Source organism: Mangifera indica, chromosome 5 (assembly GCF_011075055.1).
Source record: "Mangifera indica cultivar Alphonso chromosome 5, CATAS_Mindica_2.1, whole genome shotgun sequence".
Taxonomy (NCBI): domain Eukaryota; kingdom Viridiplantae; phylum Streptophyta; class Magnoliopsida; order Sapindales; family Anacardiaceae; genus Mangifera; species Mangifera indica.
The window spans coordinates 14,675,882-14,696,839 of record NC_058141.1 but is presented as its reverse complement, the minus strand read 5'-3'; the positions used below and the strand labels follow the sequence as shown (position 1 = coordinate 14,696,839).

Here is a 20,958-nt window from a genome sequence, read left to right as displayed (position 1 = left end):
ATTGATAAATAGAAGAGGAGGTTGTAGTACAAAAGTAAGAATTGGAAAGGGAACAAGAAATAGAAGAGGAAAGATGCTCCCGTTTATCATAAGTGTGGTGAACAACACAAAGAGGGAGTGTTTGATGGAATTGTACTTCAAATGTAGACAACCATGTTATTTGGCTAAAAATTGTGGAGTTATTCAATCATATCATAATAGATAATAAAATATATAAATGTCAAAGTTTATACTATTATTTGATGTTAAGCAAAAAACAACCCATAAAATTTTCAATAGGTCGTTGGAATAATATAAATTTTTAAAAAAATAGAGTAAATTTATAATTTTGTATTCATTTAATTATTGGGTTTGTTTTGAACCCTATGATTGGGCTTGATCGATTATCGTACTCGATCTCTAAAAGCTTATACGTTGGGCACTCAACTTGATTTGCATGAACACTGTCTTCCTAAGTCTATATCAATTTGAAATCTTTTAAGATTTGATCTAGATTTAGTTGAAACTATACTTCTAATTTTTTTTTAAAAATTTTTTATTTAACTGTCCTAATTCTATCTAATTTTTTAGGTTACTTGGGAACACTCTTACTAAAACTTCAACTATCTTGTTATTGGGGTGACAAAAGATCATGTTAGCTCGTGTGCTAACATTACTCTCAAAAAAATTGGCTTGACCTAGCTCATGATTCAAAACCCATCTTTTGACTGATCTTGAGAGACATGATCCGTGACACAATGGTCATGCCAAACTAGGCATGGCCCAGCCAACCGAGCCAGCCAGTCGCCGGTTCTATCTTGTCATTACATTGGGAGAAATATCAAAATCTCATAAAACAAGATGGTGTTGCCTTTTGGTACAAATGAGATATGCTTAAGCACAATTATCGACAACACAAGTACTTGTAAGTCATTATAATGGAATCTTTTCTTTTCTTTTCTTTTCATCACCAAATTTCCCGCCAAAATCATGTCACTTCATTAATCTTAATGCTAGCTATAAGGAAATCACCACGTCATCAAACTGCAACCCCACCCTCGGTTATCGTACCCATTATTATTATTAAATTCTTAAATATAAAAAAAAAAAAGGCGTACGCATTCTAGCGGAACTAAGACAGCCAATATTTACATGTATTTTTTTTTTTTTACAATTACATCCATGCACAAATTTCACAGTTATCTTTTTTAACCTATTTGCCTCGTTTTATGTATAATTTTTAGCTTCCGGAGGTGGTAAATAGCCGTACAAGTGGCAGACGTGTCACCAATCATCACTCTGCCATCTCATTTTTATAACCTCAATTTTATTGAATTCAATTACAATCCTATTTTCACGTCCTCCCGCGTTTTGTTGTGACCCAGCCGGAAGAATTTCCTCAAGCGTTTTAATAGCGAGTGGTTAACACGAACCAATTATATTACGCAAAAATCAACTGCTGAGGTTTCAGCGATGCTAGTGCTGTCTGAAGTAATTTACAAAGGCAGAATTGACAGAAGTGATTGAGAGCATTCATTCAATCACTGACACATTGCAGGTTCTGGTACGTTTTATCCAATCAGAGGAGCGTGTATTTTCAGGGTTACCCTCCATACTATGCCTCACTCTTCCTGGTTTTAGGTTTACAATGGGCGTCGTTGTACAGAATCAATTTGGCATAATTGGACCACGTGTAACATCTTAACAAACAAACAATCCTGATTACCATAATCAATTTGACTTTTTTAAATTTCGCATAAATTAGGAAAAAAAAAGAAAAAAGTACTAAACATTGAAATTGAGTTTAGAGTTATATAAAAAAAAAAAAAGAGGGGTCATAGATGCATCATTACATTTAAAGTATATTTTATTTAATATGATTGTTTTAATTAAAAAAATTAATTAAATAAAGTTTCTAATTATAAAAATAAAATAAAATAAACGGAAAGAGTCTTTAAATAATAATAAAGAGTTTTATTTATAAAAAAATATAAATTCAAATTCTCCCCAACAATATTTTAATGAACATTCTCAAAAATTACATTAGGGACTGCACTTACTACTCCAAAACATACTTTAATTTAGGGTCTGTTTTGTTTGGAATTTGACCAAAATAACCGTCTCAATGGTCTAAATTAAAATACAAAAATGTCATACCATTTATGCAAAAGGCAAAATATAGCATTGTTAAGGACAAAACAAACAACTTTTAACATGCACATTGACATAAGCGTTTTTCGCCTCCATTTATCCGTGAAAAATTTGCTACTCAACTACAAGCTGCTTCACAGAATTTGACTCTAGGCTCAAATTTTAGAACAAATTGAAAACAGAAACACATTTTATAATGTCGCACTTAATAATTGTTTCACAATTGATCTAATCACCCAGTTGCATTCTTCTATCTTCACAGGTTTGTGTAGACAAACTTTATATTGCTTGCTGTCTGCCTTTTTTCCGAGATCTCGGCGTTTGTTTAGTCGGAAGCTGCAAGAAAAATAGGGTGTTATTATTATACAACAGGATTTATTTCCACAGCTTAACAGAGCTGTCATGACTTGCAGATGCCACCATTCCTGTCACAGGTGACTGTGCCAATGCTGAGATTATATTCTCATGAGCAGGAATTGTCATGCTCTTATTCTCAGCCATGTTCCACAGCTCCAGTGACTGCACCCAAAAGTTGAAAAGGAAATACAAAGTTAATGACATATCAATTTACAGTGACACCATCCAAATCCAATGAAACCCCATCACCACAACATATGCAACACAGCTCCAGAAAAACTACGATTTCATTTCCCTGACATTAAAAATTTACTAAGATACCAGAGAAAATGTGAAGTAGATATATCAACAGCTAAAAAACACTATAAATATTGCATTTTTAAACCCATGACAACTGCGCACAGAAGTTTGAAGGCAAAAACCAGCCACAGTAAAATTATCACCTGCATTGTACCATAGGAATTTTATTTACAATTAAAATGAAGAAAAAAAAGGGAAAAATACCGAGATTCCTCCAATCACCAAAAGAGTTGAGTAACTTGGGTGAAAAACACAAGAGTGAAATTGATTCCCATTCGAGCTAAGCTCTTGAATGCACTCCCCTGACATTATTGACCAAACTTTTACCAAGTTGTGGCTAACAGATGCCAGAAAATCTCCATTTGCATCCCAGCATATGTAATTCACCAATTCTGAATGTCCCTGAGAATTATTGCAAATTTTCATGATGAAAACTTTCAACTATAATGAGAGATTGATTCAAAAGGTCACAACCGAACATTCAAGAATGCTATCACTCAACCTTGGCATACAAGTATGAAGAAATTAATCACTATACACAAACATTACCAGAAATGAATGTGTTTTCCGATTAGTTTCAATATCAAAGACAGAAACTACTTTATCTGATGCTGCTGCCAACAAATGTCCAATCCTTGGTTGAAATCTCACTTGTGCTGTACCTCCCTATATCAATCAAGCACAGGAGGATAGATAGTTAAGAAAAATTGTATTCAGCTGAGGTACTGACAGGAGCCAAAAGGAAAACAAAATAAAATATTACCAACCTTGGCAACATGAGTGCATGAAAAGGGATTGACACTCCAATACTGAATTTCATTGTCAGTATCGCAAAAACAAAAAATATCAGTCTTCTTAGGATGGAAGTCAAGGGACATAATTGGTGAATTGTGTCCAGTATATGCTTGCAAACAAAAGTTTGGCTGCCACAATAAATTTCATGAGTTAATCACATGGCTGTATAGTAAGAATAACCTTATACTCATAAAGTGGTTATAACATAATGCAAGTACATTAACAGCAAAATATAAGGACCTGCGTTGTCAAAATACTTTGAACTGCAAAGATCATTACTGTGAGGCTTACACTTCAGATAGATATTGAAGACAGAAATTTCAAAAAAAAAATGTGAGCAAAGAAAATTACATTGGCTGCATCCCATAATCGGACAGATTTATCAACTGAAGATGTTGCCAGCTGAGACGAATTTGGCCTGAAGCGAACATCTGTGATGACTAATTTATGTTCTTCAGGTGTGCTCTCTGTCTGCATAGTACCCATGTTCCAGAGTAAAACCTATAACATACAATAAATGCAAGTCAGCTTTCAGTTCTGTGCTATCATTTATTTAATTTCTAATCTAATTTTGGCTCAAAAAGCTGAAAAGGTAACTGAACTAGATTAAAGAAGAATATATAATCCAGTGGTTGGAACCGAATAGCTCACACGGTTCTTTAAAAAACAATTCTTAAAGGAGAGTGATCCATTGTTTGCGTATCAACAAGAGGGACACAAAAACAGGACAGGGGATCCATCACCAAATAAATAATCATGTTGATACTGTTTTTTTCCCCTCAAATGTGGTATTTACCCTCTATGGCACTTTACCTTCTTATCATGCCCAGCACTGGCTAGTGACTTTCCATCAGAAGAAAAATGACAGCAAGTGACCTTGCTATTATTTCTAGTCCGTTGGCAGCCAACCTCAAAAAAGGTAAAACCTGAAAAGAAGGTGACCCAGCTAAATTAAAATGCAAACAGTCCCTCCAACTCTGCCCAAGTACACTCAAGATTATCACTTACTTTTAGATGACGACTCTTTTTGGTACTCTGAGGGACTTTGTTTCAGGGCTCCATACAAATCTCTTCCATCTCCATCGTGCGAAAGCAGTGATTCCATATTGTCATCTATGGAACCAACATCCCCAAATCGTTCTATGTCTTCCTGCCGCAAAAAAGAAAATGACACTGTTGGAAACACTTTTTGTAACTTCTACTTCGAATTTGCTACAGAACAAATATATAATGATAAAATTTGGTAACTTAAATAGTGTCAACTGAGCTGATAGTGTGATGGAAAGATATAAGATCACCCACAACTGAGTATATTCATAACAAATTTGTTAATTATTTCAAAGAAAATAATCTAATCAACCAGATTTCTGGCAATGAAGCAAGAATTTTAGGAACTAGTCCCTACATGACAATTTTGAAGTGGTAACGCAATTTAATTTTTGCTTGTATGGGGGGTACTTCAAAATTTTCTAAGCATATAAATTAGTTGGAAACAAAATATTATGTGGTAGCGGTTATATTGACATGTTAAATTGCCAATAGGAACCACCCCATCTTGTATAATTATGTAACACCTCACAATGCTTGGATGATGAATAATAGATTTTTCTACAACATGCACTTTACCTGAACAGACTGAATATCACTATGCCATAATATAAAAGCTAGAAGGTTACCAGCAGATTGGAACATGTTGCAAGACCTACAGTTTCCTCTGGACCGTTCATCATCAAGCTTTTCTGCACATTGTTAACATGCTGTGCACTACTTGCAGTAGTCATTCCATCCCCAGGGGTGTGAGTCGATGGTGGAGAGTTAGGTGAAGGGCCTACTCTATTTCCTGTACTGGTGCTGTTAGCAGCTCCTGAAGAAGAGTGTTGCTTCCTTTTCCTGTTATGCTGCAGCACCATAAGTAAACGTTCAGGTTGATTATAAAATCCAAAATTATTCTTCCAAACATATACATATATATATTTGTGTGTGTAACAAAAATAATACTAAAATAAGTACAGCCTGTTGCTGAGATTGATCCTGTTGTTGAGAGGAAGAATGCTGCATCTGAGCCACCTTCATCTGTTTAAACACCAAACAAAACTTAACAATAATGCTTTTCAACTAGTTAATGTATCTCGAATCACAAAATGATATGACTGAAAAGGTATCAAGTATCTACGTGCACAAGCATTCAGAAAAAGACACAAGGATGAATATCAATGTACACAAGTATTGAAGCCCTACTTCTGAAAAAGTTAAGCAGGTCCATACATAACAAAGATAATAAGTCTTTATATACATATAAAAACATATGCAGGTAGCCAAATACCAGGGAATCTTGTGAGGTTCTCTAGTATCTTTCTAGGGTTTTGTTCTCTTCACTGAAATTTCCAGCTTTCATTTAACTTTATAACTCACACATAGAGCTCTTGCCTAGCAAACTTGTGGTTTCAAGAGAGCTAAAGTTTTTAATGCACCAACCATATGAAGCATTCCCTCTACATATAAGACTGCTAATTATAATGGATTGTGGGCTGGCATCAGTACGGTATCCAAACCTTAGGTGAATTTGATTGCACTGGGGAGCTTATTGACCCATCATTTCTAGTAGCTTGACCATCTTTTGCATTAAAGCTACCCTGAGGAAACGGACAGAACCTACGAGGATCCAACTCTCCAAAATTAGTTGGATTTCCAAGGTTGCTTTGCGCCTGTGCCAAAATCTGCTGTTGCTGATGTGATGCGAGAAGAAACTGATTATGAGTTTGCATATTGGGCTTCTGCACTTGCACACCCAAATTTGGTCTTAATTGATCAAATCCCTGTATGATTAGGTAATTTTCATAGTCAAGGACTTATGAAATATCCAAATCATACAGGCAAATAATGATGATGGGTAAAGCAACTTACAGTCAGAGGCCAACCCTTTAATGGAAAACCTGGGACACCTTGATTCAGTCCTGAAGGGAGAAATATAACCATCTTAATAAAAGAAATAACATTTCAGACATTATTAGACAACCGAAGCCAAAGCAAATGACAAGTTAACTCTTTGTCGTTGGAAATAAAACTACAAGTCAATCATGTTTAACAATAACTGATATACATGACACAGATAATTTCTAAGATACCTGAAGCAGTATGATTTTTGATTAAATTCTTTCACCTGTCCATTGATTTATTTATTTATGCACTTTTTGAGATGACGGTTTTTCTCCTTTTTATCATCTTCATTTACATAACAACTATTTTATACAATCCTTATAGTATATACAGAGTAAAGAAGATGCTAACATGAGAAATGAACATGAAATGATGAATTTACAGGACTGTTTCTTGCAGTGATTTTGTAGCTTTACCTGAACCTCCCAGTCCAGATTTTGACTGTAACATTGCTTGACCATAGATAGATGAAGGATCCACAGGCAAATTTTTCTGAGATGTGCCCAAATTAACTTCACACTTGATGTCCTACAAACCCAAAATATCGCCAATTCAAGCTTTCTGAAAGAAATGAGAAGTACTGAAAATGGAAAACACAAAGACAAAATATGCAGTGCACATAGTCCAAGTAATTACAGTGGTTAAAGGTGCCCGTGCTTGGATCTGCTGCAGAGCAGCAGACATGTTCCCAGAATTACCATGTACCAGTTGGCTGAATCAACAAAATGAAGCACAGAAGTCAATTGTTTACTTGAGTCACTGACTGGGATAAAGAAATATAAAACTCCAGCACAAGTGGCAGGAGCCATATAAAATTTACCCTTGGTGATTGTTAGCAGTTTTGACAAGGGCCATCTTTTTGGCATCAATGAGAGCTGACGATGTCTCCGGATCCATCGGATGAGGGTGTTTCATTCGTTCTTCATATATTTTCATGGCCAAGACACTGGCTGATGACTGCCCCACCATTCCCTCAGAGTTTAATGCGGTTATAGAACTGCCAAGAGCTGGATGATTAGAGTCCCTGCGTTGCAGTTGTGCACTGCGGTGCTGCATGAGTTGCAGCTGCTGTAATTGTAGCTGTTGCTGCTCCTGTGCCTTAAATTGCTGTGTCTAATTTAAATGAAAATATAAAACCATGTTAAATGTAGAATGACTGGTTCAACTAAAAAGAAAGAAAGGAAATCACAGTTAATATACAATCCAACAAAAAACCTAATTAATCAGCTCTAATCATGAGACAGTAGAGTTACCTCTATGTAAGCTGCAGCATTTTCTGAATGTTTCGCATTAGTCCTTGCAATAAAAATGTCCCAGAAGACAGACCACCATTCAAAGAGAAATCCTCCAGGAGCATCAATTGCTACAAACACAAACTATTACTTACAGAGCAGGCTACACTCATGCCATCAAGGTTATAGTAAATTTAACATTGTACAAAACATTAAATTATACGTTATAAGCTATCCTTCTATAATCAACCTTATAAAGTATTTTAAGCAAAGAATTCAATTACAAAATTATCAAGAATTAGAATTTAAAAAAGAGTATTACCTACTGGATCTGTGGCCACTTTTCCTTCAGTCATAAAAGCTTTTGCAGACGCATGCAACTTTCTTTTCAACAAATAGTCGTGAATATAAACATCAAGCCTATAATCCCACAAAAAAAAAAAAAAAAAACAATAACAATAAAATTATAGACCACACGAAACTAGAAAGATGCAAAGATAACAGTTATAAAAATATAGTTCACAGTACTTACATCTTACCAGCTTCCCAATTACCTTGGGCCATGTTGGCTTCGCTAAACCAATTATAGTAACAATAATTTATCAATCACTGTGTTATCTGCAAAAAAAATTCACCGTTGCTTCAGACGTCTCACAGGAAGTAACTCAACCATTAAATAAATCAATAGATGATTGTTGAATACTTGTGTATAAACCCAAAAAAAAAAAAACATTTTTCTTTAAAATAAGAAAAATGAAACAGAAAATTCAACGGTTAACATAATGTTGTCTAAGTTTGAAGCAATAATAATAATAATCAGTCAACTCTCACAGATTTTAATTTAGAAACATTGGACTATTTTTAGAACTAAAATTTCAACTATCACTTTATTCCTACTTTCGTCGATTTTCTTAACAATCAAACAGACTAAACTTAACACTGGAATCATGCAATTCAACTGTTTTCATCAATCACACATAAATTAAGAATATTAAATCATAGAAAACCAGCGTACGTGATCTCCACCATGACAAAACATCGGAATCAATCTAAATTAAACCAAAAAAGAAAGGAAAGAAAATGCAAATTTCAACAAACAAAATTAGAAGAACTCAGTACAGCATGGAACACACAAGCATAACAATTACATGAAACTCGCTACCATGCGCTGGAGAATAACACTTCAACTCTGCTAAGCTGAAATTTGTAGCTTTTCAAATAACTGATTCCGTTGAGTGTGACTGACGTAGAAGCGCTCGAAGTTTAACAGAGAGGAGAGAAATGCGGGCAAAAGAATCGGCCACGAGGAGATTTTTTTTAGAGGAAAGCTTGTCCCGAAGGGACCAAACCTCCGGTTCGGAATGAAATTTATTTGAGCGGGTATATATAGAAAGATGGCTCGGAGCGAAAGTGATGGACGTTTAAAAGAAGGTGGAGAGGTTCGGCCACGGGTTATATGTCGAACAAGTTTTGTACGCATAATGGCAGTGACATGAACACGCTCACCTCGTGCAAGGCAGAAGCTGACATGGATTAAGAGTGGACAGAGAGAAGTATTAGATGCTTAACCAGTGGGCCGTGACGTAAATTTTGCTGCTTTGGAGGGTTTTCTGTGTCGTGAGATTGACAACACGGCCATACGGAGAGCTGTCTAACTTCACACTAACGTTTTGTTAGTTTAAATCACATCAATATAATATAAAATCGTAATAGTTTTTGTTGCGTGGCAAGCCCTTTCCATAGTCAAACTGAGTCAAGATTAGTCAGAAATAATGATGATTTGCTATATAAAAATATAAATTATATGTACTAATCAATCACGTCACTTGTACGTAAATGTATGGTTTAACCTTCGATTCATAAGGTGGGAATAGTAATTTTTGGCCATTACGATTATTTTTCTTAAACTCAGTGACAACTGATGGGGGCAGCAATTACGTTGAAATATGAATATGGACAATTGGGTTTTATTATTTTATTTTATGAGATTCAAGTAGTTGTTAGCTGTTACCCATAAAAACAGATTGCCATGCTGTATTTCCAGCTGTCGCTACTAGCGCATCTAAATAAAGAAAGCTAGTTGAAAGTTGAAACAGAGCAGAAGGCAGCGAAAGCAATGGTCCTCATTCACTAGTTGTTTCAAGCCACATTGCATTCAAATTTATTAAGGCCGATATTTGTTGTATACAGTATAACAAACTGTTTAGTATTATGAAATAAAGTAAAATATATTTTTTTGATTTATATGTTTCAAATTTTAATTAAAAATAATTTTTATTCATATTTGAGAAAAATAAAATATCTTCAAGATACATTGGGCTAGGCCTAGTTAGCAGGCCCAGTTGTCTGACGTCGCAGCTGGTAAAACTGAGCAAGCGAAGTCCGAGTTCGGAATGGAAAAGATCCAACTCAGAACTCTGATAAAGTCCTTGTTTTTATTTTAAAAAAAAAGAAAAATTAAATACTCCACGTGTCTGAAAACAAGTGAAGAGTAAAATCTAGAAGGTCATAGAATTGACTGGAGAATCTCGGGCCGATAGCCCAACTACCTCAACTATATAATAGGCGTTCCAGGCGATTTACATTTAATTGTTTTCCGGTTCTTTTCTCAGACTTTCAACAATACAAGCGGCGTGGCTCCTTTTCTCAGGTAAATAGTCCTCTTCTCATTAATTGTTTTGTCAATGCGTTATAGATCTAGAAAGCGCCGTTACGGCTTCTATAGCGTTCTTGCGTGATTAGGAAGTTGTGTCCCGATTGGTGAAGAGAGGAATCTATTGTTTATTTATTTATTTTATTTAGAAATGATATATTTGCAGTTTGAGTATCCAAACCGTTTGCTGTGATTTTGAAATTATTCGGATATTGCCTGTGGGCGCTCCAGGTTGGGATTTTTGAGAATTTTGATTTCTGAAAACGTTGACAATTTCTTGTCGATTTGTGATTATGTTTATTTGATTTGATTGTATTTCTTATTTTGGGCTGTACTCTAGTATCTTCTTTGATTTTGGAGAGATTTGCATTTCTCACGTGCAAAACTATGAGTTTTATATTTCAAATAACAAATGTTGTAGTATTTATTTTATTTAGTTTGGGTTTGATCCAGATATCTAACACTTGAGCAGTAGCTTTTAGGAGGATGAAAGTTTGGTTTAAACAGATACTGAATTATGGTTGCTTGTTTTGTTACTTGTGCTGCAAGCATAGAATTGCTTTAGGAGAAGACAATGAATTCGGAATTTTTTTGCATGTGCAAAATTTCTCCATTAGTTTCCTTTTTTTGGTAAACTGGACTTTCTTACATATGCGACAGAAAATGTTCATATATACCATTTTGTATGTAATTTAAGGTTGTGTTGATTAGTTTCATTACATCTTTGTAGGTCGTCTTGATTGTTGCTATCGGAGATTTTACAGGTTCAAGTATTTTCAAAGTGCAAAAGGTTAACATTTTTTAACAGCAATAATGGCTGAGGTATTGAATTCGTTACACTATCCCAGTGTTTTTTTATGCATTTTCCCTTTATATCTATGTTCTCTTTCGCCTAACTTTGTTAATTTTAAAATTGGCTTTTTTCATGTTCAAAACCGGAAAAACTGTTGTGCAGGAAGGCTTCAAGGTTTCATTGAATGTCTATGACCTAAGCCAAGGACTAGCTCGGCAACTCTCTACAACATTCTTAGGGAAAGCTGTTGAAGGCATATGGTGAGCGTTTAACTTGAAATAGTAGATCTAATGAATTTAAGTATATGCATGAGGGATTTTATAACCTGTCTAGAAGTGAGGTTTTATCTTTGTACACATTACTCGCGTTTTCTCCTCCTTAATGAAGAGTCTATTTGGCTCATGTTTCCTATTTGTAAAAAGATGTCTTTTGGAAACTGCATGTTCAGAGTCTATATCAAGATGAAGATTCCTGATAAGCAAATAATGTGGGAGATGTTAGCATAACTACTCATGCCTATGTATATATAAACCTAAGTTTAGAAGTTAAGAGAGAAAAAGGTGTATCATTAATTTCTTTTGCAAATTCTTCTTTTCAATAATTGGACCAGCAATTCACGTCTTTCTGCTTTATACCCCTGCTGCTTATTGACAATTCTCAATGTTGGGCTAAATAAGTGTGTTTCATTTCTTTAAAAATGCTCTTTTTTTGTGGCGTTCCAGGGTTTGTTTTAATTGTTTAATTTTGAATGACAGGCACACTGGAATAGTGGTGTATGGTAATGAATATTATTTTGGGGGAGGTATACAGCACACCCCTGCTGGAACTACACCATATGGAACACCATTGAGAGTGGTAGATTTGGGTGTCACACATGTACCCAAGGATGTGTTTGAAATTTATTTACAAGAAATCAGTCATCGTTATACAGCTGAGTCTTACAGTCTGCTCACTCACAATTGCAACAACTTCACTAATGAGCTGGCACAATTTTTGGTTGGTAAAACCATTCCAGAATATATTCTAAACTTGCCCAATGAAGTTATTGGCAGTCCAATGGGTGCTCTTATATGTAAGTTCAACTCTGATTTGCTTTAGTTTCCTAATTGCCATGACATGAGACTTTTGATAGGATGTCTTCTGCTTAAGAATGGCTACTTACACGAAAATTTTTGAAATTTAATTTGTTTTGGATTCACATTTGTGCATCAATCAGTTCAGATTTTAGATAAAATTGGAGAAATAAAGAAAAATGGTTTAATTTCTTAAGAAATTTAGTTGATTTGTGAATTAATCGTTACAAATTTCCTCTGTATTTATATTTTGGTGACCTTAGATTTTATCTTAATGCTGGATAAGTTTTATCTGTTTCCATCAAATGTAGGTAACTGGTGGTATAGAAATAAAAGCACGAAGCACAGAGATCTGCTCTAAATTCTAACTGGGGCACATTTTATTTATATCAAGAAAACTTTGTTTGTTATTTGTGTCCTATTCAAGCCTTTTTTCTTTCTTCTGAATTTATTATATTATGGTACATGTACAAGCTATAAACAGAGGGAAATATCTATCTAGTTGTTGATCAATGGTAGAGTTACATTCTGTGTTTCATATTTTGTTGCAGTACCTATGATACAGAATCTGGAAGCAACATTGAAGGCTGGTGCAGTACCACAAGTTCCTCAGTTCAGGCCTGCAGCTACTGTGAATAAAGTCTCCAGCTTTAGTCCCAGCACTCCCTCTGAGCAAAAGACTGTGAAAGAGGCAAATGGTAAAACGAAAGCTGAAGAGCAATCTGCTAGTTCTGAGGAGCCAAAGGCACTGAATAATGCTGTGCCTCCTGCTGTGAAGCCTGTGGAAGCACAAGAGAAGCCAAATGTTAATGGGGTTGCAGGAGATCCTCTTGGAGTTGCCCGAAGCAAGGTGCAAGAGGAAATTAACCGTGAATTTGCTGCTATGATGGCAACTGGGACATTACGGGCAAGTGAAGCAGCAACTCTTGCAATGAAGAAAGTGATGCAAAAATATAGGCATATGAACGGTGCCATGCCGCATTGTTAGAAACATGGAGACTTGATTTTTGTAGTAGTCTTCTGGTGTTTATTCATGAGGGCTATTCAATGAAATTTATAATTCAACTTGGCTTAATTGTGAATTGACATTATCTGTGGTTTGTCTTAAGCTTGTATTTGAATATTTTCAGACCTAATTATAATTAAATTTATTGGCGTATTCTGTTTCCCACAAACAGGATTGGATTCTTAGTTTCTTTTGGCAATTAAAGCTCGCTCAGTGGCTTCCTCAAGCAGACCGTTGTGTGTTAACACAGCGAGAAGTAAAAAGTTGCCAGTTTAATTTTCAAGTAGCTAAATTTATTTCATGTAAAGTTTTTGAATTTGTTTTTTTTTCACATTAGGTCCCGGTTTTTGCTGAATGACTGAGAGACAAAAAAATTTGATCAACAAAACCATTGAAGAATTGAAAGAATTCAAAACTCTTTATCTAAGCAAACTTAGCACATATAAAGGGTCTAAGGCATGATAAAGTTAGCTCAAGTTTAAAGAACAAATTCAAAACCAAGCTTTGTGGTTGTGGCTATGCTAACTAATAAACCATTCGGATATATTATGGTACAAATCTACTGATAGATTTACCTGAATTCTGCAACAAAGACAGTAACATTCAATAATTTGCAGTTGTATTTTGGTGGGGTGATGAGACACGCTTTTGATCATTTAAACTAGCATTTTCAGTTTCTAATTCGAGAGTAGCTTCTTTTGATCTACCAAAAAACTCAGAAGGAATGTTGATGCCGGTGAAACCGATCATAACAGCTACAGCTCCAAGGTAATCCATGAGATGGGGGGCATTGCCTGTTAATGAATCCACAACAGCTGCCAAGGGGACCTGAATTGTTAGACCAGCTGTTGCTACCGTTGTTGTTGTAAGAAGTACAGCCTTGGCCCATAAATAATCACTCAGCACATTATCTAACAAACCTACCAATGTTGAAAAAAATAAAAATAAAAAAATTACATACTGAATGACTAATTTAATCAAAACCCAGATCATCTAAAATGAAACAGATATTAATGTCATAAAATTAAAAAAAAAAAAAAGAATCTTAAATCATGAAATTAGGTCCCATGTCATTAACAGGAACTTTAGTACAATAAAAAGTTCAATATGTGAAGACAGGCGCTAGTTAGATGCCATTCTGTTCACAGCATATAGTAAATAAACATGTAGTTTATAACATATCCAATTACTCTTTCGACACGAAGGAAACAGGCTTTTTCATTGATATTAATGAGAAATTTCTATACCTATAAGCACACAATGTAGTAAAACTTATTATTATATTTTAGAAAACTAAATTTAAAATGGTCCTGAAATACAATAAAACATAATGCTTCTTTCTTCTGATCAACAAAATGGTATGACACAGAAAAGTACAATGCACAGCTCTTATATAATATAATGAGATTATCAACGTCTCTATAAGGTAAAATGCAACACTCCACAGAGCAGAAGTACTACAGATGCTATAGAAAGAGCGAATATGTGTGAATAAGCAGTTTTATTTCAGATGAGAAGAAAGACAGCATCCAATGATCACATCTCCTCATGCAGCATTATGACACTTAAAATTACAGGTATGCAGTAAGACTGAGGATTGACACCAATACTGAAGTTTGCAAAGATAAAAAGGTGAGTTTGTAGAGACACATATATATCACAAGACCTAGTATCTGCTAGGATAGATATATATCACAAGAATCCTTGTATCTACTAGGAACAGAAACAAAACACTGAGTTGTTATTAACTAATTATGTCATATGATTGCATTTTATCAAGAAAAACAAGAATACAGATAACAAAGGGATAACAGATTTTAAAACCCAACATCCAAGGAAAAAAGGATCATGTAACTTGAATGCATACCTTTACCAACAATTAGACCAAATTGCTCCAGGGTCAGTGTATGGAAAGGCTCTAGCTTGGTAAAATTGAGTATAAGGGCAACTGGAAGAAAAATAATCAGGTTGAAAAGCCCAAGATAGCCAAGGAAAAGTGCCATACTAGCCTGACCACTTTTTCCATCATCATCAGGCAACTTCTTGCGGATAAGGGTAATATAAACAGCATATAATCCAGCTGATACAAGGGCAAGAATATCTCCAAGAAGGGGATTAGAAGCAGTTACACCTAAACTGGTACTGCTCTCTGAGTCACCCAAGCTGACAATAATAGTTCCCACCATGCAAAGGAGAACACTGATAAATTTCACCCAAGTAAACTTCTCACCCAGGAAGGCTAGAGCGACCAAAAAGGTGAAAAGACTTGATACACTGCTTAAGATAGTATTTGACTACACACAACAAGGAAAGGAACTAATTACACCCAATTGTGTAATGCATAGACATCAGAAGCAAGAGATTTCATAAAATAAATTAAAATACACTTACTGTTACTGTAGTATACTTCAACGAGAGATTAAAAGTCAGCTGTGCCAAAAACCAAAATGGGCAAATCAACAGGCTGACCTTTGCCACTCTAGTGCGTGTCCATCGTCCTTTTGCATCAAGTCCTTGATCAGGATGTCCGTCACTTTGAACATCAGGCGAAGTCCTCCCAAGCTCATGTGAAACAAATTCTGATCTTGAATCAATATCTCTCTCATGCTGACATATTTCTCCACCTTCCACAATAGTGGATGGATAAGATCCATCCACTTTAACAACTACATCACTCTCTCCAAGAAGAATGGTCTGTTCAGAGTGTTCAAGTTCTTGCAATGGGCTACTCTTTTTATTTCCCCAAAACAATAAACTTCCATAAGTATCGACCAAATATCGCCCAATTTCAGCAATGGGAATGTACACCACAAACAAGGAATTACAAATGTATGTGATGAGGAACGGCGAGACACCGGCATCAACAACAGACTGAACCACAAAACTGGCAGCAATCCATATAGTTGCAACCGCGACTATGTATATCAAACCCAAAACCCACTTCCAAACTTTACTTGTCATATTTTTTTAACCCAATTATGACTCAAACTAGTTCATAATTTCCCAAAATAGCTCAAAAGCATATACCAACTTCAAGCTTTACCCCTGTATGAAAATATTGTCTTCTTCAGGGAAAAAACAAAATACCCATTTCACAATCACACAGAACTTTCCTAAATGTAATGAAAAAAAAAAAGAATCAAAGGTCAAAATCTGTACTTAAAATAAGCCCAGAAATACAGAATTGAAAGGCAACCCAATGAGAAGATCGTGATATCGAAATCAATGCCAGGCTGAACGAATATAAAGAAGAGAGGAGAAATCTGTACCTGGCCTCAAATACGAGTGAAAATCGGATCGTTGTTGCTTCAGAAAAGAGAAGAATTTATAGACAGAGAGAGCATCTGAGATTCAGCTTATTAACGACATCTTATATGATTTAGTTGATCTATTGGTTATCGTTTTGTTTTTTATGTATTTGGTTGCATTGGCTGTGCAAAATCTGTTGGTATCTCAAATAGGTTGGTTGTTTGTTTGTTTGTTACACAGAAAGTCAGACCACCAACAATACAAGAAAATTTATTTACTATATTACTTGGTTATCTTAAATATGCCACCCAATTTATTTTTTTGGCTTCAAATTCTTTACTCTCATGGTGAATCGGTGATCATGAAATAGTTAGAATTTTTTTTAAACACATACTTTCTGTATTAGAATTGAATGTAAAAACAAATAACACAAATCTATAAGATAAAGATTTTAATATTATTTCAGAAATTATGAGGATAATGAGATAGAATTGAAAGTGTAACAACTGAGTCAGTTCCAACTTCCATCAATACCATGTAGCTAAGCTATGCCCCCTTCTGCCCAATGAAGATCGTCATTCGGTTCCGATGATGAGGGCTGAAGCAATTGCTGAAGACGGAATCATCAATCAATGAATCAGTCTCTCAGACGGCGGTCTTGTCCTGTCATGTCCTCTCGGACGGGTGGCTTTGGAGATCCCATTCCTCACGTTTACCCTTTTTCTTTCTCCTTCCCTACACTTCACGCGTTCACCGCTTTCAAAAATCTTCAGGCGTTGGCGTTGTTGGGAGGCCCTTTTTGGGGATCATCTGTGACACAAAATTCAGGATGAGAATTATGCTGGTATATGTTTTAACACTGCATATAGAAATAAAAATAGAAGAATGTAGAGCCATGAACCAATTAAATCATGCTGAGATGATATGCTTAATATATGTATGTATATATTATTGAAAATTCTATGGTGAAGAAGCAGTTGCACACCATGATGCAGCTTGTCTGGAATTAGAACCCCATTGTATTGCTTCTGCCACCTCTTTTTGGCGTTCCAAAAGTCTATCTTCATTATTACCATTTGCATCACTGGCCACTTCTTGAGCAGGTGGTGTATTAAGAAGAGAGGCGGCATCAGGGGAAACTTTTGTGGCTGCATTTTCACCGTTTCCAAGGAAACTGAGAGCAGTGACTACATCACTAATCAAAGGTCGAACGCCTGCCTCTTCTTGGAGACACATGGCTGCAACAGCCACTGTTTGATTCACAGCTCTCACTGGATACTCTCCTTCTAGAAGTGGATCAACCAGTTCAGAGTACCTTCTTGGGTCCCTAAACACAGGTTGTGCCTGCCAAAGGTAAAATGCCCAGATAGAAAAACATACAAAAGAAAATTTATATATGGCATGGCACCATTAAAATTGAAGAAATTAAGGGGGACTAACCCATGCGATTAGATTTTGCTCATCCATCGGTTTTCTTGTGTCAATGACTCTTTTTCCTGTGATCAGCTCTAACAATACAACCCCGAAGCTGTAGACATCGGACTTGACAGTAAGTTGACCTGTTCTTTGATAGTCTGGGGCACAATAACCGTATGTTCCCATTACTCTGGAGGAAACATGTGTCTTGTCTCCAACAGGTCCAAGCTTGGCTAATCCAAAATCAGAGAGCTTGGCGTTGAATTCGCTGTCTAGTAAGATGTTTGAGGATTTCAAGTCGCGGTAGATGACCGGAGGATTGGCTTTATCATGCAAATATTCTAGGCCTTTTGCTGCACCTAATGCTATTTTCATCCTTGTCTGCCAATCCAATGGTTTCTGTTCAGGTGAACGATCTGAAAATCAACACATTTTGCATCATCAATTTACAGTAAGTTCAGAATATCTAGTATCAATTTACAGTAAGCTGAAAAACAAAAGGTGCTAGAAAGAGTACTAAGAAGGTGATCTTCCAAAGATCCCATTGTCATGTATTCATAAACTAGAAGTCTTTGATCACCATCAGCACAATAACCAATAAGATTGACCAGATTTTCATGGTGCAAGAGGCTTAACATCAACACCTCAACAAGAAATTCTTTGTTTCCTTGCAAGCCATTTCTATCAAGTTGCTTCACAGCCACAACCTGAATTCATGAACAAGTTAACCTAATGTTACTTCATTCCTATAGAAGGATTTCATCAAACACATCAAGATCCTTTACCTGCCCACTATTCTCTAGTTTCCCCCTATAAACTCTCCCAAATCCCCCTTCACCGATTAAACATTCTCGCCTAAAATTTCTTGTAGCTGTGGCTAGTTCACGAAATGTGAACGTCTGTGCCGTAATGTTTTTATCGCCTGCTTCTTTGTTAGCAGCATTCTTTACACCAACAGTTCCCTGCGCAAGCTTTGGATTAGGATTAGGATTCTCTGCATAAAGGGAAAAAAAAAAATATGAAGTTATACTTTAGGACGAAGCATTATAAACATGGCTTGAAAATGAACGCAGGGTTATTGTAACGTACGGGACAGAGATGGACCTTGATCTTGTCGACGAGTTGAGAGTTTTGCTTGCTGTTTTTTGGAAGAAGCTGTTCTTTTAGAGCTGGATTTCTTTGAACAACACGAGAAGCAACCCATTTTTTTTAGGGAAAAAAAATCAAACCCAGAAATCTAAGATAAGATTCTTTTGATTTCTCTGATCTCAGAAATGGTTGTTATCTAATTCACGAACATTGAGTTAATCCACGAGAATTGAAATAGGCGTCAAATTTAATAAAATTACATTGTAGACTCCAAAAACCAACGTTTGAGAAGAGGATGATGAAGCTAACATTTGATTTTGATACAATTAAGACCTTCAAAATTCTCATTACACCATTAACAAATAAAAATGCTGGCTAATGGTAGCTAACACAAACAATGAGGACCTAGACCCTAAAACGCCAAAATAGCATCACAGAAACAAAATAAAGTGAAATTTGAAACGGTTACACTTGCCGTAGAAAGGGGAGAGAAGAGAAAGAGAAAGAAAAAGAGAAAGAGAGAGAGAATTTGGCGGGGAATCGTCTAGTTATTGTGGGGACTATGATTGCGGTTTGAGTTTAAATATATCAAGGTAGATAGATATATGTGTTTTATAGCCAATGAAACAAGACAAAAATAGTAGTAATGGCAGTTGACAAAAATGGATCTTCTGCAATGGCGGTTCTCAATTATTCATCCCTCTGAAAAGTCCATTTTTTCCATCCATAGACTTGCCAATTTGCCTAGTGGGGCTCTGATGGGCATAACTGAGCTCACGGCACGTTCTAATTCAAATTGAAAGAAAATCAACAACAAAAATACTATGGTGAATACTTTTTTTATTATTCAATGGCAACCCGAGCTCAATACCAGAATAAGTAGCTGATTAAATCGCCTTACATAACAATGGATCAGGGTTTGAAGCAGAAATGTATAAGCTACAAGATTTTTGTTACTTAAGAAGCATCAACAGCAACCTTCAAGCCACCGTCGCAATGGCCAGGGATACTGCAAATGAAGTAGTTACGTCCCTTGGATAGTTTAATTTTATCTTTCCCAGTTGAGTAAGTCTTTGAGCTTGGAGAAGAAGAGCAGCTGCTGTAGTCATTCACATCAACAACCGCCACATTGTGGAGTGATGGATCATAGTTGAACACTGCAAAACCAAAGAGAGAAAAAGAAAAAACCTGTAAATTGGCTGTCGCTACAATTGAATATTATCGAGTAAAAACACTTAATAAAAAAGAATTCTCAAATGCATGATGTTAGATTTTGCAGAAATTAGTTATTTGATTTGAAAGTGAAGAACCAAGTATATCGCCGGCCTTGAACTTTTTCCCGTTAGTCCAATTCTGGTTAAAGGTGAAAGTCCACCCTGAAGTATCACCAACAGTGAAAGTAGTAGCCTTAGTGGTTCTAAATTGAAGTAAGAAGATGAGAATAAGAGCTGTGGCAACAGGCAAAGATTTGGCACCGCATCTTCCCTGGAGAAAGCCAGTCATTTTAATTCCTAATTGACTGCTGAGGGTGATGACTATTTGATTAAGTGAAGTGTGTAGCTAGTTGCTTTTATAGAGTGTGGTGTCTAATAAAGAACAGTTGGTGTGGCCATTGCCAAAAAATAAAGGTCCACTTGTTCACAGTTGGTGAAACTCACAGGAATCAATCTAGATTTTGACATTGTCTCTTTACATACATAGGTTCTTGTATTCAATTAAGCTCACTTATTGTTTCAAATACAATTTACCCAACTGGGTATTAACTGATATGTCATAATTCAATTTGAAGATTTTAAATTAATAGTAAGATAACACCCAATAACATCATGACTGAACATTTGAATAAAACTGAAAAGAAAAAGGCTCTGAATCATATCACTAATTCGAAAATTTGGGGAAAATAATTGTTGCGGGGAAATGAATAATGC

General features: G+C 35.7%; 5 protein-coding genes across 14 annotated transcripts; 1 reads left to right on the top strand and 4 right to left on the bottom strand.

Annotated features, from left to right (window-relative positions):
• Positions 1-2,138: 2,138 nt before the first annotated feature.
• Positions 2,139-9,207, bottom strand: LOC123215528 (transcriptional corepressor LEUNIG_HOMOLOG-like). 6 transcript variants are annotated; one of them, XM_044635671.1, is made up of 18 exons: positions 8,914-9,207; positions 8,284-8,369; positions 8,074-8,171; positions 7,773-7,882; positions 7,340-7,632; positions 7,156-7,231; positions 6,936-7,047; positions 6,487-6,536; positions 6,135-6,398; positions 5,593-5,655; positions 5,259-5,480; positions 4,591-4,732; positions 4,396-4,508; positions 3,934-4,083; positions 3,555-3,710; positions 3,337-3,453; positions 2,992-3,189; positions 2,139-2,649 (listed from the first exon to the last, which is right to left on the bottom strand). In XM_044635671.1, the coding sequence occupies exons 2-18, from the start codon at positions 8,313-8,315 to the stop codon at positions 2,506-2,508; spliced, it is 2,340 nt and encodes a 779-aa protein (XP_044491606.1). In that variant the 5' UTR covers positions 8,316-8,369; positions 8,914-9,207; the 3' UTR covers positions 2,139-2,505. The 6 variants fall into 6 exon arrangements, with proteins under 6 accessions (XP_044491606.1, XP_044491607.1, XP_044491609.1 ...); XM_044635672.1 differs by having other exon boundaries at positions 5,289-5,480; positions 8,900-9,144; XM_044635674.1 differs by having other exon boundaries at positions 6,135-6,308; positions 8,900-9,142.
• Positions 9,208-10,253: 1,046 nt separating this feature from the next.
• Positions 10,254-13,429, top strand: LOC123217468 (desumoylating isopeptidase 1). 2 transcript variants are annotated; one of them, XM_044638513.1, is made up of 5 exons: positions 10,254-10,401; positions 11,135-11,226; positions 11,360-11,457; positions 11,953-12,269; positions 12,822-13,429. In XM_044638513.1, exons 2-5 carry the CDS (start codon positions 11,218-11,220, stop codon positions 13,256-13,258), a joined length of 861 nt encoding a protein of 286 aa, XP_044494448.1. In that variant the 5' UTR covers positions 10,254-10,401; positions 11,135-11,217; the 3' UTR covers positions 13,259-13,429. The 2 variants fall into 2 exon arrangements, with proteins under 2 accessions (XP_044494448.1, XP_044494449.1); XM_044638514.1 differs by lacking the exon at positions 10,254-10,401 and adding an exon at positions 10,521-10,635.
• A 246-nt stretch (positions 13,430-13,675) lies between these two features.
• LOC123217466 (thiamine-repressible mitochondrial transport protein THI74-like) lies at positions 13,676-16,768 on the bottom strand. Of its 3 annotated transcripts, XM_044638509.1 has the most exons (5): positions 16,546-16,767; positions 15,668-16,389; positions 15,144-15,570; positions 13,860-14,196; positions 13,676-13,815 (listed from the first exon to the last, which is right to left on the bottom strand). In XM_044638509.1, exons 2-4 carry the CDS (start codon positions 16,235-16,237, stop codon positions 13,880-13,882), a joined length of 1,314 nt encoding a protein of 437 aa, XP_044494444.1. In that variant the 5' UTR covers positions 16,238-16,389; positions 16,546-16,767; the 3' UTR covers positions 13,676-13,815; positions 13,860-13,879. The 3 variants fall into 3 exon arrangements, with proteins under 3 accessions (XP_044494444.1, XP_044494445.1, XP_044494443.1); XM_044638510.1 differs by having other exon boundaries at positions 13,676-14,196; positions 15,668-16,321; positions 16,546-16,768; XM_044638508.1 differs by having other exon boundaries at positions 13,676-14,196.
• Positions 16,769-16,963: 195 nt separating this feature from the next.
• On the bottom strand, positions 16,964-19,717 carry LOC123217467 (probable serine/threonine-protein kinase PBL26). 2 transcript variants are annotated; one of them, XM_044638511.1, is made up of 6 exons: positions 19,031-19,717; positions 18,727-18,935; positions 18,459-18,648; positions 17,966-18,357; positions 17,511-17,869; positions 16,964-17,335 (listed from the first exon to the last, which is right to left on the bottom strand). In XM_044638511.1, coding segments are annotated over exons 1-6 (1,266 nt in total). In that variant the 5' UTR covers positions 19,146-19,717; the 3' UTR covers positions 16,964-17,334. The 2 variants fall into 2 exon arrangements, with proteins under 2 accessions (XP_044494446.1, XP_044494447.1); XM_044638512.1 differs by having other exon boundaries at positions 18,727-18,903; positions 19,031-19,130.
• A 133-nt stretch (positions 19,718-19,850) lies between these two features.
• LOC123217469 (basic blue protein-like) lies at positions 19,851-20,843 on the bottom strand. The gene is made up of 2 exons (XM_044638516.1): positions 20,341-20,843; positions 19,851-20,187 (listed from the first exon to the last, which is right to left on the bottom strand). Exons 1-2 carry the CDS (start codon positions 20,531-20,533, stop codon positions 19,988-19,990), a joined length of 393 nt encoding a protein of 130 aa, XP_044494451.1. The 5' UTR covers positions 20,534-20,843; the 3' UTR covers positions 19,851-19,987.
• Between the last annotated feature and the right edge of the window lie 115 nt (positions 20,844-20,958).